General features: G+C 41.3%; 4 protein-coding genes across 6 annotated transcripts in view; 1 reads left to right on the top strand and 3 right to left on the bottom strand.

The window, feature by feature from the left end:
* Positions 1-5,008, bottom strand: part of ralgps2 (Ral GEF with PH domain and SH3 binding motif 2) — a 71,358-nt gene extending 66,350 nt beyond the window's left edge. Inside the window, exons 1-2 of one of the 3 annotated variants that reach the window (XM_040040285.1) lie at positions 4,609-5,008; positions 1,835-1,988 (exon numbers count right to left, since the gene is read on the bottom strand). The gene's annotated coding sequence lies outside the window, so the exon portion shown is untranslated. The remainder of the gene's footprint in view (positions 1-1,834; positions 1,989-4,608) is intronic. The other 2 variants (XM_040040284.1, XM_040040286.1) reach the window with 2 other exon arrangements.
* Positions 5,009-5,829: 821 nt separating this feature from the next.
* On the bottom strand, positions 5,830-7,537 carry LOC120738732 (cytochrome c oxidase assembly factor 7). Its single transcript, XM_040040153.1, has 3 exons — positions 7,167-7,537; positions 6,925-7,065; positions 5,830-6,442 (listed from the first exon to the last, which is right to left on the bottom strand). The coding sequence occupies exons 1-3, from the start codon at positions 7,270-7,272 to the stop codon at positions 5,997-5,999; spliced, it is 693 nt and encodes a 230-aa protein (XP_039896087.1). The 5' UTR covers positions 7,273-7,537; the 3' UTR covers positions 5,830-5,996.
* A 75-nt stretch (positions 7,538-7,612) lies between these two features.
* On the top strand, positions 7,613-17,095 carry zyg11 (zyg-11 homolog (C. elegans)). Its single transcript, XM_040040151.1, has 18 exons — positions 7,613-8,046; positions 8,132-8,297; positions 8,566-8,777; positions 8,862-9,179; positions 9,333-9,446; positions 9,552-9,668; positions 9,752-9,892; positions 10,172-10,348; positions 12,213-12,277; positions 12,505-12,604; positions 12,709-12,759; positions 12,894-13,055; positions 13,244-13,291; positions 13,397-13,594; positions 13,689-13,741; positions 14,456-14,553; positions 14,654-14,854; positions 14,926-17,095. Exons 1-17 carry the CDS (start codon positions 8,023-8,025, stop codon positions 14,842-14,844), a joined length of 2,235 nt encoding a protein of 744 aa, XP_039896085.1. The 5' UTR covers positions 7,613-8,022; the 3' UTR covers positions 14,845-14,854; positions 14,926-17,095.
* Positions 17,096-17,102: 7 nt separating this feature from the next.
* Positions 17,103-22,459, bottom strand: echdc2 (enoyl CoA hydratase domain containing 2). The gene is made up of 11 exons (XM_040040152.1): positions 22,114-22,459; positions 20,604-20,671; positions 20,375-20,462; positions 20,205-20,291; positions 19,994-20,086; positions 19,105-19,161; positions 18,936-18,998; positions 18,713-18,837; positions 17,819-17,869; positions 17,699-17,746; positions 17,103-17,476 (listed from the first exon to the last, which is right to left on the bottom strand). The coding sequence occupies exons 1-11, from the start codon at positions 22,352-22,354 to the stop codon at positions 17,399-17,401; spliced, it is 999 nt and encodes a 332-aa protein (XP_039896086.1). The 5' UTR covers positions 22,355-22,459; the 3' UTR covers positions 17,103-17,398.
* Positions 22,460-27,748: the final 5,289 nt, after the last annotated feature.

Below are 27,748 nucleotides of genomic sequence, written 5' to 3'. Positions count from 1 at the left end.
AAAAGTCCAAAGTTTAAAATGAGAGTTGTCTTTAATAATTTATTCCAGGTTACTTAAGAATATATAATCATTATAGTCAAGTAACGGGTTAAAAATGTTAGTACTCTGCAGCACCATCAGTAAGACTCCAGCCGATTAGTAGCAGAGCTAAATTCAACTTTTTGTGGCCTGTTAAGTCTCATCTTCATAGCATAATATTTATTCATAGAAGGAAAAGGGATGAGCTTATTGTTTATTCAATTCCTAGCAATGTAAGGAGGCATACTGTAAGCAACAGTCAGCGTGCACCCCAGTGGACAAGCTATGGGATTTTTACATTACCAAGTGTCCACTTATGCCCTATGTTCTGTTTAAAACAAACAGATAAATCTTCATATGATATACTCTGATACAGTTATATCTACGACAGGCCGGTAAAATCAAAATCAATAAAATGAGTCACACTCAGCCACAATGGATGATAAGTGATAGACATGTTTACGAGCTTCATATTTAGAAAAGACATAAGCAAGCAGGAAGTGGAGGTGGTGGGGCTAGATAAATGAAAGTAATACAACATACAAGGTACTGTAAGTCTTGCTGCTTGATAACTGGAAGAATGAAATACAGGCTGACGAGGCAGAACTAAAATAGCGTCATGTCCACTCAAAACATGAAAGCATAGTGAAAGAGAAAGTGAGCAAAGTTACACAACTAAGAAGCAAGGCACTAGTAGTGTTGAGAGAGGGGTGGACACCAGCCTAGTCTTTCATGTGTTAGCCACTCCCATGAGTGGTTAAATCTCAAGGCCTCTAGCAGCTGCTCGGCCTATTGTACCGTGTGTTTAGCGGGGTGTGTATGTGAGAGATACAACCACCAGCCAGTTTCCGTTTCAATACTGCCTGTGTCCGCCGGCCCCCAGTGGCCTCTACTTCTCCTAAACAAGAGCTGTGATTACAACAGAGCAGGAACCACATGGCAAACACACTCATAACAATAAGAGACACTTTTACATGACTTCCTCAAAATTTGTTCGGTATACAGCAAAGGGAGAAAATATAGAGTCACGTTGCTCAATCCTACGCAGTGAAACACTGTGCCTGCCTCTGAGATTCTGCATGCATTATCCTCGTCTCTTATCTTCTTCTCGCGCCGTGATGTACGCAGGCAACTAGTCAGGCTCTAGCCAAGCTCATATCCACAACACCCACTTCATCAACTAACTGCCAGTAACATTCGAAACACCTCGTGCATAGAAAAGTTTATCAAAAACACAATATATTATTATCAGTGTTCCAAAACTCCTTGTCAAGCACAACGACCTGTTATATAACTCCCAGTAGTAGCACAGATCTTTGGTGGCTTTGTGGCGTCTGCATGCAATGCAGAAAATGAACACGCACATAACCAAATTTGTACTTGCAGTGACGGTGCCAGGGCTGGGGAGGCATCAGAGGAAGAGTGTGACGACATGTGACTTCGCAGTTCCATCTGCGCTGAATGGATGTGCCAGACACACGCATAAAGTTACCCTGGCAACTGAGCAACGGCACTGGTTGGAGGTCAGAGAGAGAAAAGGAGAGATGCAGACCAAAACGCTCCTAGAATATGTAGAAGGAGCCCACAAACCGACTGCTTATTCATTTAGAAAGCTGCACTTTGCATTTTCTTACACAGGAACGTCTAGGAACGTTACACATAAACAGCAGCCAACGTGACGCAACGTAGAGCAGAGACACACAATCTGAGAAAGACCAGGGGTTACACTTGATGACGCAAAAGCTCTACAATGCTTATCCCTTTCTCCTGTAAACACACGGCTCCGATTCTGAGAGGGGAGTTTTATTTCACTCACACAGATGTAATCTCCGACTAATCACATTTGCAAGCCTTGGACGGAGCAGTTACGCTGCAGTGCTGAACAGATGGGCCCACGTAGATGAAGCATTTCTGGGATTAGCCTGGCCCAGACGGCGGAGGTGGCATGTAGAGTTACCAAGGGACAGTTTCTAAAAAAAAAAAAATAGCTGGGGCTCAAATTACATTACAGAGAGTCGCTGAATATCAGTGATTGTATATGGAAGTGTATGTGATGATGCTAAAATCCTCAGTATAACTGATTTTCTCGCTCAGACTGTAAAGGCACTTTGTTTAAATTTTTGGAATACAGCTTGCTAATGCACAAGATTAAGTGGAATATATAAACTGAAACCAACATGATATTTTTGTATACAGACAGGAAGACACAAAGAATCAGATTGACCACTAAGAAAGAAAGAAAGAAAGAAAGAAAGAAAGAAAGAAAGGACTCCCAATAATCATTAAATACAGCATTTGTAAATAGGGTTGCAGATGGGAGTTGTGTTCCTCTGGACTAATGCAAAGCTCCATGTAAGGTAGAATAGTAGAGCAACTGTATTTTATTGGATTACATTCCTAAGCCCTAGGGATGCACTGATTGTGAAATTCTGGACTGACACCAATGATTAAAACATTTCAGCCGTTAGGCTGTGCAGATACAGATTTTGTTAGTTTGCATTGTTTTTGTAATGATTCATTCTGACTTCTTGTGCCAAAGAAATTTATCTTTGTTATAAAAATTAAATAAATAACTGTCAGGCCTTGATTACATTATCTTGGATCAATTCATTTAAATTTATTAAACTGGACCCCAGATACAAACAAAAGAAGAACACGAGCCACTGCCATCAGTGAATGTAATCTCAGGGTGTTTGCTACATATATAACATTTTTTTAAAAAGAAAAAAAAAAAAAAAAATCTCCCCGTCACAGAGAATTTGCCCTTCAACTAAAAGGAAAATCACCAGGTCTATAATAATAATTTATTGGTTAGAAATATTTCAAGTTTTATGTTGAGTTTACTCAACATTAAAATACATTTAAAGTTTTCAAATGGTTAACAAAAAAACAACAACAACAAAAACATAACAAAAACAAAACAGGAAATACTTAGATTTCTGTTAAGTAAGGTAACAGACTTTTTGCATACAAAATCATGCTCACACACATAGCCAGCTGCCCCCCACCCCCACTCCAAAAGGGCTGGTTTGAGCCATGAAAATCCCTTTTACTTATAGGCCGATGGCAGTCAAGACAAACACAATCCTACTAAGCCCAACATTTAAGAGGAGCTGACTAAATGATTCAGATGCACCCTTCAAACACACAAGACTACTGTCTTGAAGACTAAACTTTCACTGTTCTCAATGCTTCCCCTTTCTTTACTTTGAATTAAAATGAAGTCAAAAACCAAAAAGAATTCCAAGCAGTTTCTTTCTTTGACATTTGGAAGTCTGAGGATTTCTGGCATTTGGAAGGAAATAGTTTTCCAAATGCCAAAGTTTTCTCTTCCTTTAGGCTCAACATTAACTGTAAGTACTCAGTGACTATGGTCTTGGAACTGGCATGACTGCCACGGTAATACTACCCAATGGATAAAAAACCTTCTGCATATATTTAACTGTTACAAAGGGCTAAGGCAAACAGGACTGTCAGTCATTTCTCCATAATGCGACACTGCAGCACTGTAAAGGCATGCTAGTCATGTGCGTGAACCAGTAACCTCGGGGTCATATGTTAAGTGTTGGGAACAGCAGCCTCACACAGCCACACCAAATATCATATGGAACATTCCTTAGAGTCCTTTAAAACAGGGCGAGAGAGGCGAGCAACAGCAAAGGGTCACAGAGGACGCTCACAAAGACTGTGCTGCACAGGACTGAGCAGAGGGAGTGGAAGATAAGATGTAACTGCTTGATTTAAACCTCCTACCAACTGCACTTCCAAAATTTCCGATCAGTGAGGTTGAGAATCCCTGGTTGCCCCCTTTTCTCCAAATAACCTTCCTGTTCTTCTTTTGTGGTTATTCTTAAACTAAGACATGCTTTAGAAAAGACGAGATAGACGTTGCTTGTGCACTGTATTGTTTGTGGGTGAACCCACACCACACCCAAAGCACTCCCCAGAGGGGTGCTTTGCAGGGGGTTCACCGCCAATGAGCCATCCCGAGCAGAGAGCCTGCAGTGGCCCGTGGCTGCTAAGTAAGCTGTGCTGGTTTAGCAGCACAAACGGGTCGACATAAACTCCCTGCCCCGACACAGAAAGTCAGATACACTAATCGCTAACTACCTAGCTCTCCCCACTCTTCTCAAAGGTTTCCATGTGAATTAGCATGATGCATTTACTGTCAACTAGCTTGCACGTTGATCTATTGTTAGCCTCACATCAAACTCCTTGGTACTGCTTCTTGATGTGTGTATTTATGTGTGCGGTGGGGCGACCTGTAAATTCACGTGAGTGGATGAGATAAGAATATAATAGCTAAAATACAATGCTGCACCCAGCTACAGAGTCTGCGTTACAAAAAAAAAAAAAAAGACGACCAGCCTCACTCGCGCTTTGCTCCAGTATCTCCGCGTCCGCTCCTCGCGATGGATGCCGATTTACTTTGATAAGCATCCAGCATTTTAAAACAAACACACCCAAACCGCTCGTCAAGCTTGACGCTACGTTAGCTAGCTATCGCGACGGATGGGAAGGGATTTCTTTGCAATTGTGTCGCTAACGATGGCAAACTTTGTCCCGTCGTGTTCTGTAACTGTAACTCACCGAAGTGCGCCGTTTTGCTCTTTCTTCTTCTGGTATTCCAGCGGGCACATCAGCGGAAAGCAGGCTGCTAACCGTTTTTGTTAGGCTAACACTCCCGGACACGACGATGCGCCTCGCAACAGCTGTGTTCTGTTTTGAATGAGGGCTGAGGAGGAGAGGAGACGCCGCTAACGGGCGGAGCTTCCCGGGTGCACAGCGGGCCGATCTGCCCTTTATCCTCTGCAGTAGCTCGTAATGTACGGAGACCTTTTGCTACTGTTTATATCATCCGCAGGTTGTCAATGCACTGCCAGTTAAAGGCTTGGCAGATGGGATTCGCACAGCCCGCCCTCTATTGTAGTGCCGGACTTCTGTTTGAAGGGCTGGTTGGCTTCAAAAGGGCTAAAAGTTCATGGGTTCTCCTCTGACTCCCTCTTGTGGACAAGACACAATTGTGCTTTTCAAAATTGTTGAGAAGACTATTTTTTCACCCTAGTTATAGTGTTTGTGTCCCCACAGTGGAAATGGCGCATTTTATGCGATACAACTGGAGTTAGTGATGACTTCTCAGCAGTTTTCACACTTTGCGATGGCATCTGGTCAGGTTGAATTAGACCATAGGTGTCAAACTCTGGCCCGTGTGCCAAATTTGGCCCGCAGCCTAATTACATTTGGCCCGTGAAGCCATACCAAATTACTATTAGAGCTGGCCTACTGGTATTATACAGCTAATATATATATATTGTTTAGTATTAAGCTTTGCTTGTTCCATATTCAGTTTTTCAGCAAAACTTGTTTGAGTCCATAAGAAAAGATTCATTCTTATATCTGGAGGAAGATTTTTTTTTTTTCCAATAAATATTAATGTTAGCCCTCGACTTTGTTCCAGTTTTGAATTTTGGCCCACTGTGTATTTGAGTTTGACACCCCTGAATTAGACCCTTTAGTGGGGCAGTTTTGGCCCAGGCCACATGTTTGACGTCTCTGCTTAGTATAGTATAAGCTTAATATAAAATCTTCAAAGCAACACTAAAACTAGGTGTGAAATAACAAAAAAAATTAGACTTTTGGGGAAAAGGAAAACTAATTGAAATGATATTAATAATATAACTAAAATAAAGTGATCTAAACCTTTTTTATCTGATGGGTATATTTGTTTCAAACTGTATAGGCTCATGTGTAGTCATTTATACACCACAAATCAGAGAAACATGGGGAAAAAAATCAACACTTGCACAGACATGAGATGAATGTACCATTTTTATTTTTTTTGCAAATGTTTTGAATGTATTGAAGCACTTAATCATGTTTTTAAAAATAATAGACATTATCTTCAATCTTTGAACTCTGTGAACAAACTATCTAACAAATAATCTAAACCAAAACAACGATAATTCAACAAAAGTGTGCTACTCCCCAAACTTAAGCTGCCTTTCCTTTTCTAAACCATGCAGCTCCCTCGCTCGATTTTTCAGCTCCTCTGCTTTCTTTTCATCCTTTTCTGTACCATCCCCAAGTCTGTACATGCGACTTGCATTGGCACAGCCCCACACGTGTCCCAGCTCACAAGCCCTGTTAGCGTATTTTAGAGCGAGAGCCATATCTGATGCCAACCCTTTGGAATTGCCCTCAATGAACAAAGCGCTGAGGTTAAAGCAGGAAGGAGCAAATCCACCTGCGCAGGCCTTCTCATAGTACTGCCGAGCTGCTTTCAGGTCAGGTCCTCCTTCCATAGCTTGTCCGTCATGGGCTAAAAGACCAACATTATGGCAAGCGTCTACAGACTTCTTTCCTCCAGAATTGCAGGAGTGCAGAAAACAAGAGTAGGCTGCTTTTAGACACTGGGTGACTCCACCTGGTGGAGAAAAAAAAAAGATTAGGGGACTGACTTAGAATTTTGTAATGGCATTACTTAAGTAGAAGTAACCTTAGAGGTCATTCGTGCTAGCAACAAGCTGCAAAATGTATCAAAGGATCAAAATTACAAGTAGTACTTAAATGACTGGTGATAATATGTGCACTATATTATGCACAGTTGCTTCAATAGGTCATCGCTTCAGAAGCTTATCCTGGAAACTTTTCAGCTTTTACAGTTGTGCTGACACAAAATACTGTCACAGCTAAAGGAACCACGGACCAGTTAGGCTTACTGGTTGCCCTTTCATGAGCTTTTCTTATAAAATCTTAATTTGAATAAAATAAAATGGCACAATATTTCGATTTCACATTGAAATGTAGTAGGGTAGATATAAAAGTCTAACAGAAACTCAAAGCCTTCAGTATAGTGTTTAGTATTTAACACTTCAGAAAAGATAAATAAGGAGGTTAAATATCCACCTTTGCCGGTGACATGGTAAGCACCGAGTTTATAGCAGCTCTCTCCATGCCCATGCGTCTCACAGTTATGTTTGAGCACTTGTGCTGCAGAATCGTAGTTCTTCTTGACCCCTTCCAAGTAGTCAGCGAGCCTTTGGCACCCTAAAAGCATGAAACAGGGGGCAAAGAGTGAGGAAAGCAGAACTGCATAACTACCATGTGTTTCAGCACCACCGATCTGTGAACAGCTCAGAAACTTCTACCTTCAGGATCTTTCTCATTGTAGCACTGAAAGCTGTACTCCACGCCTAAATTATCCAAAAACTGCTTCACTTCCTTCTCGTCTTCAAAATTTATAAGTCCAGCCATTTCTCCGCTTTACTTGAACTAGTTTCACCTCTGCAACAATCACATGTGCTCAGCTCCTCACGGCGTCCACCGCTGCTGCTTGACCTTGATGACTGACTTTGATATGCGATGCTGAAAAAGTTCTTCCCAAAACGCAAAGGTCTATCTGGATGCTTGCCGCTAAATGTGAAGTCATTATATGAGCAAAGTGTGCTTGATGGTATAATAGTGTCCCTTTGAAAAGCAGATGGACGCGGTCACGTTTGTCTTCGGCTGTTCGCTTCCTGGTTTTGTAACCCTTCCTTGCGGGCTTCCGTAGTCCAGCCTCCCTTCGTTAATGTACTTCCGGTGCTACGACCTTTGTTTACTGTCTGTCTAGTCGCTCTAGTTAAAAATAGATCCAACTGCTCACAGTGGAAACTACATGCCAAACAGGTTTCTAGGTTCAGTCTTTCGGTCGCTTCAGCAGCTGGTCGACATGAATTTCCCCTCATCCGTAAGCTTTCGACGTTTTTGCTCGCCTGGTGATTTTCTACCACCGAGACACCAAGTGAGCTAGCTAGCTGGCTCTCCGTTAAGCTCCGTTGTGTTCGTGCGTCGTCACGTTCTCCTGGTACCTCTTAGAGTGATCAGCAGCTCCTCAGACTCTCACACAGGTGGACACTGTAAATTGAAAGGGAAAGAGGTGTCCGAGACGACGAGCAGGCTGGTTGTATAATCACAAGTCTCGGTTGTACAAGCTAAAATATATTTTCTTTTAAAGCCTTTGCCATGGCCTGCAGTTTCCTAAACACGGTAAGTCTCAGGTGATTTATTTGCTTTGACAGTTGTAGAAAATTGTACTCGGTGCATCCACATCAACACACCTCTTGGTTTTCAGGAGGAGGCGTCTCCAGCGGCTCTGACAGACCTGTGCCTCACCTATGTGAGCCAAAACCTGGAGTGTTTCTGCGTGAAGCGCCCTGATGGCTCCTTCTGTTTCAGGGAGGCTGTACTCTTCCCGCAGGAGCTGGCAGACCAGCTCCTGGCCAAAATGGCCACTGAAGGTAAACCTTTAAAGACGTTTACGAATAGTCAAGAGTATTGCTGCAGCCTAGCGCTCTAGTTTCTACACACATACATTATTCATTGGATCATAAAAGGTCACCATGATACTCATGAGGATGAAAAATCTTAACTTGCACTTGGGGGAAATATTTGAAGTGAAAGCCACTTCAAACTGATGGCCAGTAAACTAAATCCTTGCCCTGGGTAAAAAGCCAGTGTTGTTTAAGGTTGTGCTTGATTCCGAAAGATAAATTCACTCTGCTATAGGTCTGCTGAACGACAGCACAGTGGGTGTGTTTCGGAACTGTGAATACTTGCGGTTGAGACGGGCCTGCATCCGTACTGCACGGATCTCTGCAGAGGCCTTCCAGAAAGCCCTGTGCCCTCACAGATTGCTGGAGTTGGATGCTGCCCGGGTCAATGCAGACCTTACCATTCCTGATATCCTGCAGGGGCTGGCCACTAATAAATATTGTCAGGTAATATGAGAGTGTGTCAGTTTTTTGTGGATAACTGCCCTTTCTTTCCACTGTATGAAAGTAATTTAAACTTTCTCCCTGCAGGAGTCCCTTCAGCGACTTGTCCTTACAGGCCTCACCATGTCCTCTCTGGAGGAACCAATCTGGTATCGCTTCAGTGCCCTCCAGGGCTTGCGTTCCCTCTCTCTAGCTAATGTAGACTTCTACGACTCTGGGCTAGGCGATGTGTGTTCCCTGCCTCGGCTGGAGAGCCTCGATCTTTCTAATACTTCAGTCACAAACCTGAGCCCGCTGCTGGGCCTGAAGGAGCGGCTGCGCTCACTGACACTGCATCAGTTGAAAAGGCTGGAGATGAGCACTGCTCAGCTGCTGGGAGTCATAGGCCAGTTGAATGTATTGCAGGTTAGTGGTTTGATTGTGTGTCTAGTATTAAACCTGTTTCTCTGTTTTTTTTGTTTTTTGTTTTTTTTCCAAAAACATTTTAAGAAAACTCCATCTCTGAGGTTTTATAAGCCATGCCTGTTTGTGTGTGTGTGTAAACCTTTGCACATGCAGCACCTGGACATTAGTGATGATAAACAATTTACCTCTGACGTGGCTCGTCAACTTCTCGGACAGCCAGGGATTCTGCCCGCCCTTGTTTCCTTAGATGTCTCAGGGAGGAAACAGGTGTGTTCATCTGCTTTAATATTTTTATTTGTTTCTTGGTTAAACCGCAGTCAAAGCACACATATTTTAAAGTCGAGTAATTTCTTATATCTGTGAATGTTACAGGTGACAGATGCAGCTGTTAAGGCATTTGTTGAAGAGAGGCCAGGAATGACCTTTGTGGGACTTCTGGCCACAGATGCTGGTTTTTCAGACTTCCTATCAGGAGAAGGAAATCTAAAGGTAGGTATAGAATGATCATTAATGGGCACTAAACAAAAAGTGAAAACATCAGGTTTGCTCAAGTATCTTCTGTGTGCCATCAGGTGACTGGAGAAGCTAATGAGACTCAGATCTGTGAGGCACTGCGGCGCTACAGTGAGAGAGAAGGTTTTGTGAGAGAAGCTCTCTTTCATCTGTTTAGCCTCACTCATGTCATGGAGAAGCCAAGGCCTGACATCCTAAAGGTAAACACATTATCGTTGAACCTATTAAGTTATTATTTTACTTAATCTTTAAAAGAAATTATAGCATCATATCATGGTTAAGTAGTGCACATAATGTCTTAACCTTAATTGGTCCCTTTGTCAGCCACAGATATCCTCCTTAAGTGAAGAAGCACTATACTACCATTGTATCTCTGCACAGTTTAGTTACTCATCATTCTCGACTTCCTGTTTCTTGAATTTTTTTTCTTCCTCTTTCTGTGTTTTTTTTTTTTTTTTTTTTTTTTTTTTTTAAAATAGCTGGTAGTTTTGGGAATGAAGAATCATCCGTCCACTCTGAATGTCCAGCTAGCCGCGAGCGCCTGTGTGTTCAACCTGACGAAGCAGGACCTGGCAGCAGGGATGCCAGTTCGACTGTTGAGCACCGTCACTCAGCTTCTACTGGAAGCCATGAGGACTTTCCCCAACCACCAGCAGGTAGCTTCATGCCTGGCTGCTTTTGCTCATTCCCAATAAACAGTTAGTTTATAACATAGATTTTATTTAGCAGGTTGCAATTGACTGATACAGTTTACCTGCACAGAGAATTCTTCTTTCTTCTTCTTCTTCTTCTCTTTTTTTGTCCATTATGTCACAGTTTCTCAGAAAATAGCTCTTTGCATGTTATAATGGCATTCACTGACACAATTTTCCTTTCACACATTAGTGGATTTCTTGATTTTAAATGTGTGGGTTTTGTAACTCGTAACATAGAGGATGAAATGGTCATTTACAAGAAAAAATAACAGCTAATAAGGATAAATTGGAAATTATAATTATAGATTATAAATCTTTTTAAAGGGCACAAAGATTTTTCCATTTTAAAAGCATCAAGATTGTCGTTGCTCTACATGGATTTTATAGCCAATTTTTGTTTTCTTTTTGTTGCCTGTTTATACAGTAGACATTATTACATTCACTCTCACAACCTGCTTCTGCATACATTAATAATAAATCAAACTTGGTCAACTAAGTTGTCAGGTAGATGTGTTAAACAAAAGTAAGAAATCAAGTTTAAAGGCGAGCACAGTTTTAGTCCAGTATTCTTGAGGGTAGTGGCAGCAGCGTGTCAGCTTTGGAGAACACTGTGTTAGCTGGGTCGTTTGTTAACGCCTGTGAGTGTTGCGACAATATGAAATTTAGAAAGATTTGAGGAACTTCCCACAACCACAATAAGTAGTTTCCCTTTTTTTCACAAAACACAAGTAAATGGTGCACTGCGTAACGTTATGTTTGTTTGTTCCTCAGTAACAAGATTTCCAAATCAATACAGCCTGTAATGGAAACAAATGCAGGGATCTGGTCACAAGTAGAAATGAACCATTATAGGAAGTGACGTGCACAGCTGGATATTAGACAAAAGGATTTGTTAAGCGATACACATTTTATTCTAAAATTATGGGGAAAACGTGCTTTGTGCGATAACTGTTCAGTGTTGTGATGATGTACAGTTGAGGTTGTGTTGTGTTTTAGCCACATGCTGAATAGGCAGTTTTTATAGATAGATGGATACTTTATCTATAGAAGCATAATAAAAAATAAAAATGAGTCCACAGTAAATAAACAACACAGTTAAAGTGCCACAGGTGCATAGTGAGTAGAACTTATGCTGTGTGATAGTACAAGAAATGTTGCTCTTATATAAAAAAATAAATAAATAAATAAAAATGGGGTAATTAAAGAATAGTAAAGTAAGACTTAGATTGTGTGAGAGAGTGGTTCAAATTACAATAATAAATAATATCTACACTATAATTCTTAGAAATATGATTTGAACCTTACTTCTTGTGTTTTTATGTCAAACATTTCCTCTGTTGGATGTTTCAGACAAGGGACAAATATCCCTTGAAAGGTTGTGATGGGAATCCAGCATTTTAAAAAAACAAATATCTGTATCCATCCACTGTGGTGACCTTTTATAAATAAGGGAGTGTCCAAAAGAACCTTTGTTAGTTCTGTTGTTTTTCACTGTGTATTTTCCCCATGTCGTCCACTAAAGAGACTGTCCACAAAGTCAAGAGGGGAAAAAAAAAGGATTTAGCATATGCTTTCTAAACTAGCTCACATGTTTGCATGCGGAATTAATGTTTCTCCTATTGTTGTAAGCTTGAAAATGCAGTTTATCTGTGAGCACTGTTATATATTCATTTTCCATTATATTTTCCTGCACAGGCTCTAAGTCAGATATAATATTTAACCAGCCTATTGTGACTAAACAGAACTGATAAGAAGATAAAAACATGGGAGCAGCAGTCTGATAGCTTTTAGGTTCTGCAATCATGGCTGTTTTCTCTTTTTATAGTTGCAGAAAAACTGCTTGCTGTCTCTGTGCAGTGATCGCATTTTGCAAGAAGTTCCATTCAACAGGTGGGAAACACCACATTTGTTGTGTAAATATTGATCATTTTCTTATTAGGGTTTTTTTGTTTTGTTTTGTTTTTTTAATTTTCATTTTTTTTAAAGGTTGTCAAAGATTTTAATTATAAACCTGCCAAAATGTGACCAAAGTTAATTCGTAATTCTCGGTTTGTGACGTAACACATTTTCAGTAAAGGTAGAATTTAAAATGCTCTGCTTCCTTTTACTGTTTAAAGGTTTGAAGCTGCCAAACTGGTCATGCAGTGGCTTTGCAACCACGAAGATCAAAACATGCAGAGGATGGCTGTGGCAATCATTTCCATACTCGCTGCTAAGGTACATTTGGTGTTGTATTAGTACCACATATGCGGTTATTCATGCATTGAAAGTACATCTGTAGGGTATTTTCTTTGAGTGCTGCAACATTTGCTTTTTTGCAGTTATCCACAGAGCAGACGGCCCAGCTGGGAGCAGAGCTGTTTATCGTGAAAGTATGTTTTGAGTTGTTCTTTTGTTGTTGTTGTTGTTGTTGTTGTTTTTTAATCTTGGATGACTTTCATCTGCCTTTACTCATTTATCGAAAAAAGGCTGATTTTCAGTACAATGCATTCTCTCTGCCCTGCAGCAACTGCTCCACATCGTGCGTCAGAAGGCAACTCAGGGCGTGGTGGATGCCACCCTCAAATTTACACTGAGTGCACTCTGGAACCTCACTGATGAATCGCCAACAACCTGCCGCCATTTTATCGAAAACCAGGGGCTAGATCTGTTCATTAAAGTTCTAGAGGTACATGGAAATTATGTGAACATGTAAAGAAAACAGGCAATGCTACATACAGAACAAATTTAAGCAGATTTCTATAGGAATTCATCATCACACTTAATGATGTGTTCCTCCGTATAAGTACACATGGCTTCGGGGCAAGATGACTCACTGTTGTTTTTATCCCTACCTCCCCCTCTCTTTATCTGCAGTCGTTCCCCAATGAATCTTCTATTCAGCAGAAGGTTCTCGGGCTTTTGGTGAGTTTACTTCTCTTTTTTTTCATCCCGAAGCTAAACTGAATCTGGAATGCGTTAACAAAATTAAGGAATCATTATTCCCTGCTCGCCTTTTGATTGTTGTAGAACAACATAGCAGAGGTTGGGGAGCTGCATGGAGAGCTCATGGTGCAGGGGTTTCTGGACCACATCAGCAGTCTGCTGCACAGCCCGGAAGTGGAGGTCAGCTACTTCGCTGCAGGCATCCTTGCACATCTGACGTCACGAGGAAAAGAGGCCTGGGCGCTCAGCCCCAGTCTTCGGTCCTCACTGCTTGAGCAATTGGTAGGAATAAGCAAGCTTAATGAGAACTCTTGTGCATAAATACAGTTATTGGAAATGTTGGTTTTTAGCGTGATGCGTTTGTGTGTCTGTGCAGCATGCTGTCATTATGAAGTGGCCCCCGCCAGAGTGCGAAATGGTGGCCTACAGGTGAGATACAGCTTCTATTCAATAATGATGGAGTATTATAAAAAGGATGCCAAAACAGGAAACCTTCTTGCCGAGAGGCGACTATGCTAACTATTGTGTCAGCAAAATCTCAAATTTATAGATCTCAGAGCCAAATCTTCCAAACCTCATGTTAATACATTACATTCAGTTCAATGTTTTGTTTTTTGTTTTTCCTTAATGTATTTGGAGACAAATCCTGTAATCTCAGGGCACCTAATATTATAACGCCAAGACCCTACAAACCAATAAATTGAAGCATTTGATGACAGTGGGGGGGGAAACCGCCTTTAAACTCTAAAAGACCTCTAGTAGAATCGGGCATCCTTTATCCTGAGACAGACAAAATAGATTAAAAAAGGTGCACACAGAGATGATAAATTACAAACAAGGTAAAGCACAAACTGTAAGCAAGTGTAAGCAAAATTAAATGCTAATAGTCATAGTGACATTTCAGTATAATGTGGGTTTAATGTAAGACATTAGGGACAAGTGCGTAGTACATCCCAGCCTCCAGAGTCTAGCATAACAAAGGAATGGTTCAGGGTCACCTGATCCAGTCCTAACCATAGTGTTTATCAAAAATGAGCATTTTAAGCTTGATCTTAAATTACCTAAGAGACGCGATGGCTAAAGGCTCTGCTTCCCATTTTTAATCCTGTCACACAATAATTGTCTTTTTCTTCCCTTCTTTAGGTCATTTAACCCCTTCTTTCCCCTACTGGAGTGTTTTCACACCCCTGGTGTCCAGCTGTGGGCAGCCTGGGCAATGCAACATGTCTGTAGCAAGAACGGTGAGACACAGATCCATGCAAAAATAAAACCAAAGGTTATTCTAGCTTAATGTGATGCCTCACCTACTCAAACCTCTTGTGGATACTTCTGTGTGTGCAGCTTCTCGCTATTGCAGCATGTTGTTGGAGGAGGGTGGTCTGCAGCAGCTGGAGCATGTTCACAAACACCCACAGACCCACAGAGACGTCAAACTGCTGGCTGGGAGCATACTAGAGAGCCTACAGCGCCACAGAGCTCGCACCGGCCAGCCACTACACACACACACAAGTCGCCGCCCACCGCCGCAGTAACCTCACAGAGGTAAGGCATGATCAGCAGCTAGCTCACCCTCGCAGAGGTTGAAGATTGATTATGCTTTCATTCTCTTTCAGAAAATCCGAATCTCTGGTGAAGAAGAGGAAATTAAGCTGGGTCCCACCGTGGATGGGAGGTGGTGGTCACGTGTGTGTTTGTGTGTGTGTGTGAGAATATATCTCACACACAAACATGGACTTACAAGAATCTCTAAAAATGTAAACTGAATTAAGGACAGAGGCATTGCAGTTCTTTGCACACAGTAACCTTATTTATTTTCTCGCTTTTTTTCTCTTTAAAAAACCATTTCTCTGTGTGCTTATCAAAAAATAAGAAAAAAGTAAATTATGATAAACTGTCTGTCACTAGAGCTCAAATCAAATCGTGAATTTGTGTTTGGGCCTTTTTCAGTCAGCTTTTGGTATCACACTTACAAATCTCAGTTTGGGAATAATTCCCCAAAGCTCAACTGAGGACCGATACCCTGATACCCTCATATGTTACAGAGTACTATGGATGTCTGAACTGGTTGATTAGCTCTTAAATTTACGCATGCCATCGCCCTGAGCTCAAGCATGGGGGTTAGGGTTTGTCTGAATGCTTATACTGTTCGTTTTAGGAATGCCTGCTTGTTTGTTTATGGCAGTGCTCAGTTCACTGAAACCCCAGTCTCTGGGTCTGCAATACTACTGCTGCTCTACTCGTCATTTAGTCTTTTATCAGCTAACGCCTTTGATTTGATGTGACAGGACGCTTGCCGAGGGTGTATTCAGTGGGTTCGGGCGTTCCAAACATTCAGACACGATAAACTAAATTATAGAGAAATCATCTTTTTGAGAAACTCGATTGCATTTTTTTTTTTTCTTTAAATTTTCTAAACATTGGGGAGCCCTAAATCCATCCGCTTGGTGGCAGAGCCAGCAGTGCAGGAAGCTCACGAGGACAATTTACATGATAAGCTGAGTACTACAGTCACATGTGTCTGTTTACGTCCAAATATACTTTCCTGGACACAAATGGCAATAATGATGTGGCCAGCATAGTGAGGATAGGTGTACATTTGCAGTGAGTCACATCTGTTTTCTCTTTGAGAAACTTGTGTGTATATATTTATATATAAGTATGTTTTTGTTATGCATCTGAGTGTCTTTAAGACAGACAGCACTTCAGTGTGAGCATGTGTGCATATATGCGCTTGTACAAGTGTCTGCATCTCAAAGAGTGTATGTATTTGTACATAAGGATACTGAAGGGGGGTGGGAGGGGTCGTTGTTTAGGAGTGATTGCATGGAAATTATTCTACTGTATGTTTTTCAGTTCCATCTGATTGAACAAAGGGAAGAAAAACTGTTTATACAACAATAGAGTGGAAACATTTAAATTATTTAAAGGCATTTCTGTTCTGAAAGTGACCGGCCGTGTGATGTCTGCATCCTACAGGCTGCTATTTTAACAGTTATGCTTCTGCCGTTTAGACTTGCTGTTACAGCTTATGAGACTGGCTACATTTTTTGTTGTTCATCTCTTATTGCAGGCCTTGTCATTTACTATGCTGTCAACACATAACTAGGAAAGAGTACTGAGGAGACATGAAGCAGAATAAAGTACAATTATTTTTGCATTTTGAGAATAAAGTCGGCTCCCTTAATCCACAAACTAAAGGTAGGAAAGTGACCACTAGCTGCCAGAATGGAGGTGATTTTTCTGGTCAAAGTTTATTCTCAAAATGCAAAACTTTTGCTGAAACACTTTGATAAATAACACTTTCTAAATAATTGGAGATAAATTTGTTTGGCAGGAATGCCAGTGACAGGTCAGGAGAAAAGATTACTGGATGTATGGTTATATAGATAAATATAGAACATTAGGCTCCAAAATGATACTTAAGCAGCTGTCAGCAAAGCATACACACCTCATCAGCTCAGTGAATTGTGGCCCTGTTGTATTCTGTAAATCAGTTGTTGATGAGCTTGTTAATGACGCATGTGTCCCAGGCTAATAGTGTTTCCACAAGGATAGTCTTAGATGACAGAACTTTTGGGGGTTTTTTCCGCCAAAGTCGTGTAGTTTAGTTGAATATCGCCCTGCATAAAAGGCCAGTTCTTAGTTTTTTCCACAAGCGTTTTAATCCATTGGAAGATGCAGAAAGTCAAGGTACTGTATGTCTGCTGTGATTGTGCCATGTTGCTGCTCAGAATTGCATTTTCAAATTTAGAAATAAAGAATGTACATTGCCATAAAACTGGAGATGACCCATGTGCTGTCTTTTTTATTTATTTAGTTTCATTTCAAAGATGACCTTGTTCCTGATAAAGCAGCAAATATAACAAATTATAAACAATCTGCACTTGTTAGTCTGATCCTGAGTCACAAAAGCAAGTGGCCACTATTGAGCACTTGCATGGCCTAAATTAATGTACTGGCACCGGCTGAGAGTCACAAAGACAATCAATAGATGTTAATTGTTTATCTGACATCGGGCTACAGAAAGCAGTGTGCTTCTGTGTTCACATGTCGGTACGACAAAGAAATCCAGTAGCTCAAAGGAGTTTATTCCCCAGTGTACCGCGGAGCTCTCTTCTCTATGAAGGCTGCCATACCCTCTTGTCGGTCCCGTGTGGGGATGACCTATAAAGAGAGGACAAGTAAATGATGATTTAAGTGGAGCGAGCATCAGAAGGTTCGTGTCAAAGCTAGGCCCGACTAGAATTTAATTTATAACAGCCTCAGCATCAGCTATGTGTTGGGTTGCCTTAGAATTTAGCTCAAAAGAAAATTCCTGAACCACAACAATTATGCCAAATTAAAACAAGTGTTTCGGAAACCATAAACAAGAAGTGGAAGACTTACTCGAGCATAACACATCCTCTCTATCGCCATTGCTGAACCGATATCAACCTGGAAGAAAGAACAGTCACTAAATTCACTGATGTAAAGACCTTTAAAGAAGATCTGGGATTCATAATGTACCTCCAAGCCTCTGTTCATTGCCTCTTTAGCCATCCGCACTGCAATAGGAGCCTGAGCAACAGAAACAAAAAGGGTTAGATGCCGATGGTATTACCTCCTTCCATCCTAATCAGGTGCCCAAACCACCTGGATTGTCTCTACTTTAAATATAGGACCTTTGGAATATAAACAATGATAGACACAAAAATGCTCACCTTCCTTTACGTTTTTGTCTCTGATTCTTAGCTACTTTATTTCACTCTACCACTGACGTCCCTTTATGTTGTTGTTTATTCTATTTTTTGTTCAAAAATTAAAGTTTGAGAGACAGAATCAAAAATCCAAAAATATTAAACTGTTGATCAATCAATGTGAGCAATGCATTTCTACAGAAATTTAACTGGAGGAACTCTTTACAGTTTAATCACATGCAAGCAGCAGTACATTTGTCTTAGAAATTCCAGGAAAACAGAAGTGCCAAAATAAAGATCTACACCCTCTTATTATTTCCTCACTTTGATTCAGTGCAAGATCCTGTTAATCAATCAATCCGTGCTAAGTCTAGCATAAATGTGTTGGAAAATGTGATGGTGTATGGTGCTATTTGTGGTCCATTTCTCCACTTGACTGCCACTCTAACCCCACTGACTGTGGGCATCTGAACTGGAGTGAAAGATATATGGAATGACAGAGGCCTGGAGAGAGGGACAAGCAGAGGGAGATGGTGAGAGGGAAGGTGGGAAGAGGAAAAAAAAAAAAAAACAAGACGGAAGAAAGGAAAAAAGAAATGCATTGTTTTTGTTTCTTCCCCCTCCACTGCATCCGGGGAAAGGGAGCAGATCCCCCTGCCTGAAGGAGGAGAGATGCAGCAGTATCAGAGCTTTAGCGGCATGAAAAGTGTGTTTGTACTCTAACCTGGGGCAGTATCTCCCTGGCCAGGCTGAGTGCCTCTCTGTAGGCAGCGTCTCCTGTCTGGTTCTGTTCTACTACTCTGTTTATGAGCCCCATTTCCAGAGCTGTCTGCCCTCCCACACGCCTGCCTGATAACAGACAAGGAGAGACAGTGACACACCAAATCCTTGCTCACTGATGAGCATTCAGTGCCACTAAAATCACATCAATATTTCTGAATTACTACCTGTGAAAATGAGCTCTTTGGCCAGAGTGACACCGATCATCCGTGGCAGGCGCTGACTGCCCCCTGCAGGACAAACCACCTCAAGGTCAACTTATCACAGCTGCTTTATCTCTATTTACATACAGTCAGTGCAGTTCAGGGTCATTTCAGTGACCTCTGTTCGTCTTACCCGCCCCTGGGAGCAGCCCCCGTGTCGTCTCAATAAGACCCATCTGTGCCGAATTTGCTGCAACACACATACACACACAAACAGAGGACAGTTGAAGGTCTAAGTGCCATTAAGCTGGAGAGAGTGTAAAATCTGACTGATGTCTCTGTCAGAGCAATTGACACAAACACCTGCTCACCCAGCTCATCTGTGCTCAACCAATCACTGAGCTGCTGCGCCTAATATAACCAATCACATGAAGGTTCAAACGCATGAACAGTTGGGCAGATGTGGCCTCATTAGTCCCCAAGCTCATCAACAGATCATTAGAGCTCCATTGTCTCAGGAGTATGTTTTTAGCTTGACCATTGTGTATATAACACATTTACATTCATTCAAAGCTGTTTAAAAGCTGACAGTTTAATTTCCCCTTAAGTTACTTATAAAGAGTTGGGAAAGTTTTGTTTCATTTTAGAAGATATTGTTTCAGTAAATTACCTGTTCATTAACTGTGATAGCTGAAATTGTGTAAATATTGTGTGAATAGTACAACATATATTCATTTAAACTAAATAGTACAATAAAAAAATTAACGTCAGTCTACATATAATGGAAACTTTTAAAATACACAGTATTTTGAAATCTTTTCAGAAACGTTTTCTGCGCTCTAAGATTATTTTTTGACCCCCCCCCCCTCCGGGGAATCCTGTGTGTCCAATGAGGAAATTGTCAATGAAGAGAAATGATCCCAAGTTGAAACTGCTATTCTCCACCACTGATCTGATATGAGTGGATTAGTGACGGCTGTAAAGGGAACATGACATCCCCTTTCTAACCTGATTAGCATCACCGGAAGAAAGAAAGCAGATCCGATTCGGAGTTGACAGGTGAAGGTTCAGAGGTCACTCACCAGCAGCGCGAAGGTCACAGGCCAATGCTAACTCCAATCCACCTCCCAGTGCAACTCCATCCATCGCTGCGATGGTCGGTGTGGGCAACAATGCTGCCAGGTTATTGAAACAAAGTGAGCAAAGTTTACAAATGGATAAACACATTTAGCTTGAAAAAAAGACTGACTAATCACTCAACCTTAATGGGGGTTTTTTTGTTTGTTTTTTTACCTATTTGAGTCATGAGGGAGCGCAGGCCGTGAACAAACAGATCGGACTCAGAGTTGTTCATCAGAGCTCTCTCCTTCAGATCGGCACCTAACCATAAATCATAACGCACATGGTCACACATCATTACTGCACACTTTGATCACACCTTCCTGGCACCAGAGATCACTCACCTGCACAGAAAACGCCCGGCACTAAACTCCTGAAGATAACCACACGTACCGCTGAGTCATTGTACAGAGTGGAAACCACCTTCCTCATCTGCACACACACACGTCATCATGTCTCAGTGGCTGCTGCATATGTGCTTAATGTGTGTGTGTGTGTGTGTGTGTGTGTGTGTGTGTGTGTGTGTGTGTGTGTGTGTGTGTGAGAGAGAGAGAGACGTGGAAGTCTGCTTACCTGTGACACAAACACATTGCCGAGAGCATTTCTGGCTTTGTGCCGGCACATCAACACTTCTACGATCCCTGAGGAAAAGAAAGCAACAACAGGAATAAAGGGCAACAGCTAGAAATTAATCTTGCTGAGTTTTTATAAACGTGCCGTTTACAATTCAGTAAAAATGTGGGTTCATTAACTATTTATTTCCACCATGACCATGATGGAAATCAAGAGTATCAAACCATGGAATCGGCTTTCTACAGTCACCTTAGTCTGGAAGACACGTAGTAGGCCTAATACGTAAAACATATCCTGAAACAAAAATATTTAATTTGTAACAAAAGCCAGTTGAAACCTAAAACGCTCACATATAAGTGTTAAAATACTCTGCTGTTAAAAAAAAAAATTAAAGAAACTCATCAGATTCTTGTGGGATATATCTACTGATGGCCTGAAACAATGTTACAGGCAGCATAATGTTCACCGCGACTTTTCCAGGCCCTCCCATGTCTGTCACTTGTGCTCAGGGTGAGCCTGCTATCATCTGTGACAAGCACAGGATGCCACTGGTGGACCTGCCTACTGGGCTCCACGGTGCTGGGCAGTGAACACAGAGCCCACTGGAGGAGGCTGACCTTCATAAAGTCTATTTCTGATTGCTTGGCCAGAGATATTCACACCATTGGCCTCCTGTTGGTCAATCTGTTGGGCTCATCCTGTTCCTCCTTGCATAAAGGAGCAGATATCAGTCCTGCTGATGAGTTAAAGACTTCTATGGCCCTGTCCAGCTCTCCTAAAGTATATGCTCGTTTCCTGGAATCAGTTCCATGTTCCTGTGACTGTGCTGGGAGACAAGGCAACCCTTCTAGCAATATGTTCGCACAATGCGAAAATGGCTTGCTTGTGCGCATGAAACTTATTAAAAATACACATTGCTATGCATTAAACACATAACTCGAATTAAAATGTATTAAGAGTAGCAAATTAATGATTTAGTCAGTGAAGAAATTTAAAACTTCGCGCAAAATTAAAGAAATAAGGGGGGGCCCTACTTTTCAACTCCCAGCAGAATGTGGTTACTTTCTTACTACACGCCTAAATAAATGTTTACTGGTAGTTCTGATAAACAGTAACACGTTATGCATCTATACTTAAACAATTGTTCTGCTAATCAGTAATAAAACAGTACTGGAGCTCGGTGTTAATATATAACCTAATTACTGATTTATTTAAGAGTCTCCATATTTCATTTATGTGAAGTCTCCTTGTCATGTTAAAAAGTACAGTTTGAATTCATGAGAAGAAATTAATGTCCTTCAACACAACCGCCCGTTTCAACAGTAATCTAGAAATACGATAACCCGTGGGAGTTATCGACCAGTCGTCACCAGACAGCAAGTAAGCACAGAAATTTGACATTTGCGAGGGGTTCCGTGAGACTAAAGCGTTGAGAAGATGTCAAACACAAAAATATGTTTCTGCAAACTTTCGTGTTATCATCATACAGTTATGCAAAAAGTGCTCCTACCATCGTCTTTCCCCTCTAACCGCTTTAAATCCACCTCTACGGCAGCCGCCGCCTCAGTGTGCTGCCTGCGGCTTTGTGCGCGACTGTATCCCGTCAGAGGCCGACCGCCGCCGGCCAGGAGTCGCGCTCCTCCCTGCGGAATCACATGGGAAGTTCGACTGTGAGTTTCCCTCTTAATCACAGCCCCGTATCTCCACAATGAGCACCTCGGCCCTGTCAGTCTGCAGAGGATTGTTGTCATGCTTGTCTTTTACTTTGCTGAGCAGCTTCTACAAGCAGGAAGACCGTTCAACAAAAGTTAACGCTGCAGGAAGTTTAATGCTGCTTTCTTCCTGTGAGAGGAGGGACTTGGATGCTAATGACCCTTTTTCACGCCAGCATGCTGGAAGCAAAGTGCAAGAGTGGCTGGAACAAGGTAGTACCCACGAGAGTCACTCTTTAATGGTGTAACAGTGAAATGTTTGAAATTAGTGTCATATTTTTAAAACGTGGGATTTTTATGCTTCCTGATTACAGTCATTATTTCCTTCTAGAAGAGTAAGACTGAAAATTGTGTTGTGAAAATTTATTTTTACTTCTTTATCTCCCTGACACACACACACACACACACACACACACACACACACTCAGTCTTGACATAACCTGAACATGAAATCAATTCTCACATTAAATATATTATGATTTAATTTTAAGTCCCTCCACTGTGACTGTAAAGACATTTAGATCCCAACCATATGACAACAAACACACGTTGTCCTCCAGCCTGTTGTCCTGTCTCTGGAGTGTCCAGTCTTTGGCCAGACATCACACAGCTTGTTGAGGTAAGGTTTTCCGTCAGACTTCTCATGTCTAGTTTGACCATGCATTATTGAGCAGGTCTTTATAGCTTATGCAATCACGAAGCCAGACAGTTGCTTTGATGGCACAACGGCCTGAAATTAGAGAGTCGGGTCTGTGTTTCTATTTTAACTTTCAAGTACATCTGATTACATTCAAATCAGTCAGATTACATCCAGTGTGCCACGGCACTGTTCAGAGTCCATTTTAATGCAGCCTCTCTTTGTTTACCCTTCCTAATTAACATGGATGCCAATGGCTCTGGGCAATGAATCATATTAATTTGTAATTGAAATGTAAATTAATCATCGGTGCAATGTGTAGTTGGCTGTGTGTGCTGCAAGGTGTCAGGTCACGAGAGTGGGCAGGAAGAAGTGGGAAAGTGAGATTGAAACTATGCCCATAATTGCACAGATGCATATTTAAACACACAATTTTTTAATTATATAAATTCCACCACTAATCACAGACAAATTGAATAAATAAAAGAAAGGGGGGAATAGAGGAAGAAAGAATGACAGGTAACGTAAGAAACATTTAAATATAAATGTTCAGTTGCTGATAAGGCTTCATTTGAGAGGCAAAGAGACAGAGAAAAGAGATCTGCATTAGTCTGTAGGTTCTGTTGCAGTGAGGTGGAAAGTTACCTGAGAGATTTGGAGGAGAACAGGTTGTCCAGATTTGATGTCTGGCAGGTTTGCCTTCCTCTTCTCATGTGTGCCTTGAGATGGAAAACTGATAGAAGATGACACTCACAGTTTGAGTGTGAGGGTGTGTGAGTGACAGAAACGGAGCCTGATGGACTCTGACTGATGTAGACAGTCTGTTCCCAGAAAAGATGCACAGGTTGGACTCGCATCACTCCAGCACTCTGGGACAAAAGCAGGCGAAGATTATTATTCCACCATTTTACAAAAAAACAGAGAAGTAAGTATTTGTTCTGCATTTTCATGACTTTGGTGGTTATTTCCAAGACCTACATTTTCAGACTTTATCCTCTTTTAACAAACATCACAGAAACAACACACTTTATTCGGTGTCAACCACACATTGATTCCCCTCCGTTCCTGCAGGGGTCAGCCTCGTATCAGAGGGCTGATTCGAGGTTTGTGAACTCTGGTCACGAGGGCCTTTATTTGGCCTCTCAGACATGCTTTCAGCATTATCTTCATTAAAGCCCAGGGCTGAGTTTGTGCACAGTGGGCTGGTGATGGCTGATGAGGTAGGGCATGAGTCAGAGGGAATGAGTGGCATTCAGTTACCAGATATGTCTGGGAAAAGTAAGAAGGTACAATGAGCTCAACAGGGCGCGTGCAGTGCGTTTGAGCTTTACATCCAGCGCTTCATCACACTGATATGCTGTAATACTAACACATTTGATTCTCTTATAAACACCTATAAAGAAACAAGGTCTTAATTTACTGACATAACTATGGAAGAAACAAGAATTGTGCAACAATACCCTCTTTGTTTATAAGTATCTCAGTGTCATAAGTCTGTGTGTGGGTGGGTGGGGCGGGGGGGGGGGGGGGGTGCAATGGAAAGAAGAGTGATTAGGTAAAGAAAATGAGAGCAGATGTGTTTTCAGGTGATCCTGATTTGTGTGTGAGGTGATTTGTGAGGGGGCAGAGAAGGATGTTACGTGAGCACACTGAGGTGGAGTGGATAAATATGCTCTGATGATACTACAGATTGATAAAGCTGCGTTTGCTTGCCAACAGAATCCTATCAAAATGTAACTCATCAACTACAAATCAGAAGTGTAAAAAAAAAAGGGAAACATCTGGTAAATGTCTATATTTTTACCAAAAGACCCCCAAAACCAAAAAAAGTCACACAATGATGAGAAAGAGGAGAAACATGGTAAATGAGGGGTTCACAAATGTCTGTTTAAAATTTCATGTAAGCCCACTTCCTGAGATATTTCCATCTGTATCTGTGAGCTAGGCTGCTGCACTGGCTCCATGTGCATTTATTAAAATGAACATAGACACTAATCTATTTTTACTCAATCCCACATACTTCATCCTGATGCCTTATGCACTTAGGAGAGCACCATTGTTTAGTATCCCACAGCTGAAAACTGAAAGCTGCACATTCACATGTTAATTTTTGCCCAGCTGTTTAGGAAAATTATTGCATATGTGATTTATTTATGAGGGATATATTTATTTATATCCTTGGTAGGATTCATGTGACTTGGAATTGAGTTCCATAGATGAAGTTTAAAAAGCAGTAATCTTGACATTGCTGGTTTTAGTCTTTTCACTGAATTTTTAAACAATATATATATATATATATCTACACACACACATACATATATATATATATATATATGTGTGTGTGTAGATATATATATATATATATATATATATATATATATATATATATATATATATATATATATATATATATATATATATATATATATATATATATATATATATATATATCTACACACACACATATATATATATAGCTGGAGACATGCTTCCAGTTTAGGTGCCTAACCCTTCCATTACCACTGGGACCATTATAGACCAGAACATCTGCTCCAGCTGATCCTTCAGCCCCTGATTCTGGTACTAATGATGCATCTGGATAATGTAGTGAAAATATTACTGTTTTTGGAATAAACCAGGTGTTTGAATCCTGATCAGGGTGTGCATCTAGCAAGTATCCACAGTGCTACTCAAGTATACCTTGGAAAATAAGTAAACGTACAGCTAACATCACCCAGTCTGCTTCTTAGAGCACGTGTTTACCCTGAGAACTCAAAGCACATTTTACTACAATCCTCATTCATCCAAACATGCACAACAGGAACCTTTCTATACACACTTTGTCTGACATTCACACACACACCTACACTATGATCTAGGATATTTTGACATGGAGACTGGAGAAGCAGAGGAGTGACCCACCAACCTCCTCTACCTCCTGAGCCAGATGAGCCTACATGTTGGAGAACCTTGACCATAGTTATGAGCAGTGAGCTGTTTTTATGTGTTCACAATAATGGACAAAGATATCCTGTTTACAATGGTACATGCTCATTTTTCACATGTCAAATTATAAGGTCAGCATATGTTTAAGTAACCCAGTCAGCCTTCTGAGTGCTCCATGCACACAGGTTCATTTAGTTTTTGGGTTTTGTTATTCTTGACTCTTTATGATGTCAAAGAGCGCCAATACTCATAGTATGACCAGACCTGCTACACATGTGTGGCTGTGAGCACCCTCAAACCTTTTTGTGAGAGACAGGCAGTAAAAGCTGTTTTAAAGCGAAGGAAGTGAAATAGATATTTTTTTTCTTGACAGGAGCTGCACCAAAGCAGCGTTAAATATAAATAAGGAACCCTTTGAACTGCAAAACACTCAAATATGTTAATGTAACACAGGATTATGTTAAGTACTCAAATGCTCCCTGGACAGCACTGCACATGAAAATATGATTTTGACCTTTTTCAGATTAGTCCTCTTTATGGCCAAGCTGAGCCATTACAGGCTGTAAATAAAATGTAATGTCCACATGTTCGGTCTCTTTATACTTAATCTTTTCTATCCATAGCATCCAGTATGGAGGCAGTCTGTGTGACTGATAGATGACTGTACTCTTGGCTCAGTTACATTAAAGTGATGGACTTGGACACAACCTGAAAATAAAGAGCCTTGGCCTTATAGCCTGAGGGATTGTGCAAAATGGGAGAAGAGTTACAACCATACTGAGCCACAAAAAGAGAAAGGGAGAGTGGAGTTATAGCTATATGCTCGTGAAAAGTGAGTATTTTCAGCTGTTACAAAAAGAAAAACAATTTGTCTTGTCATTATTTAGTCCAGCAATTTCTCCAAAGAAAAACAAAAAGATGTGAAGTAGTGGATCTGAAGGGAAAGGTGAGTGACACCTTTAATGGTAGAGGTAGTCCTCTCCTCAGGTTGGGGATCAGACGGTCTGTCTGGCACTTGACAGCTGACACTGAACACACCCTTATTAAAAAATAAAGATACGCTCACACACTCCACACAGGTGCACTGTCACATCCATGCAGACGAGCATGACACAGACCGCATGCCGCTCTCAAGTGACCGTACGAGACAAGACATCGAATGCCGCGTAGCCTGGACACATGATGTTCACTCAGCTCACGCACGCATGTAAGCACATGGATGTACACAAGCCCCTTTGGAAGCTGACACCATTTTGAGCAGTCAGGGAGGAAAGTCACATTAATGATTCTGATCACCAGGCTTTACCAAGGCAGTTAGCCGCGAACACGATCCAGCTGGGCCATTTAGACAGAAACCCACGACAGAGGGAGCAGACGGGCCGAGAGAAACCGACACTGATCAAATAGGCTCATTTTTCTCCAGGCCGCTCAGGGCTCGGTGGAGCTTTACTTCAATAATCATACATCAGACTGGAGATAGATAACCATGCTGGACCACAACAGCTCTGAAATGAAAAGATGTAGGTGTCAGAGCTGTAATATTTTACAGCTTGTTATCTGTGTGAACTCTTATTATGAAGCAGCGCCTGCTTGTCTCCTCTGGCCACATGTTACTCGACTGACTTTCCTTTCTTAGAAAAATATCATCTTAAGGGGCTGTGCAATTATCCAACCAACCTTTGATCATTTATTCGCCTTCAACCTACTCGTAGCAGTCCTGACTCCAGGTTGGAAACCAGTTGGGCATTTGTAAATATGCTTTTTTGGGCTATGTTTTTAGATTTCAAGCCTTTTCCCCCCCACAGCAGTGAAATAAAGGTCACTTGTCTTAAATACTGTTTTAATTAAAG

This window comes from Simochromis diagramma, unplaced genomic scaffold (genome assembly GCF_900408965.1).
Source record: "Simochromis diagramma unplaced genomic scaffold, fSimDia1.1 OVJJ01000026.1, whole genome shotgun sequence".
NCBI classification, from domain to species: domain Eukaryota; kingdom Metazoa; phylum Chordata; class Actinopteri; order Cichliformes; family Cichlidae; genus Simochromis; species Simochromis diagramma.
Note: the sequence above shows the minus strand (reverse complement) of the source record. Positions and strands in the feature narration are given on the sequence as shown.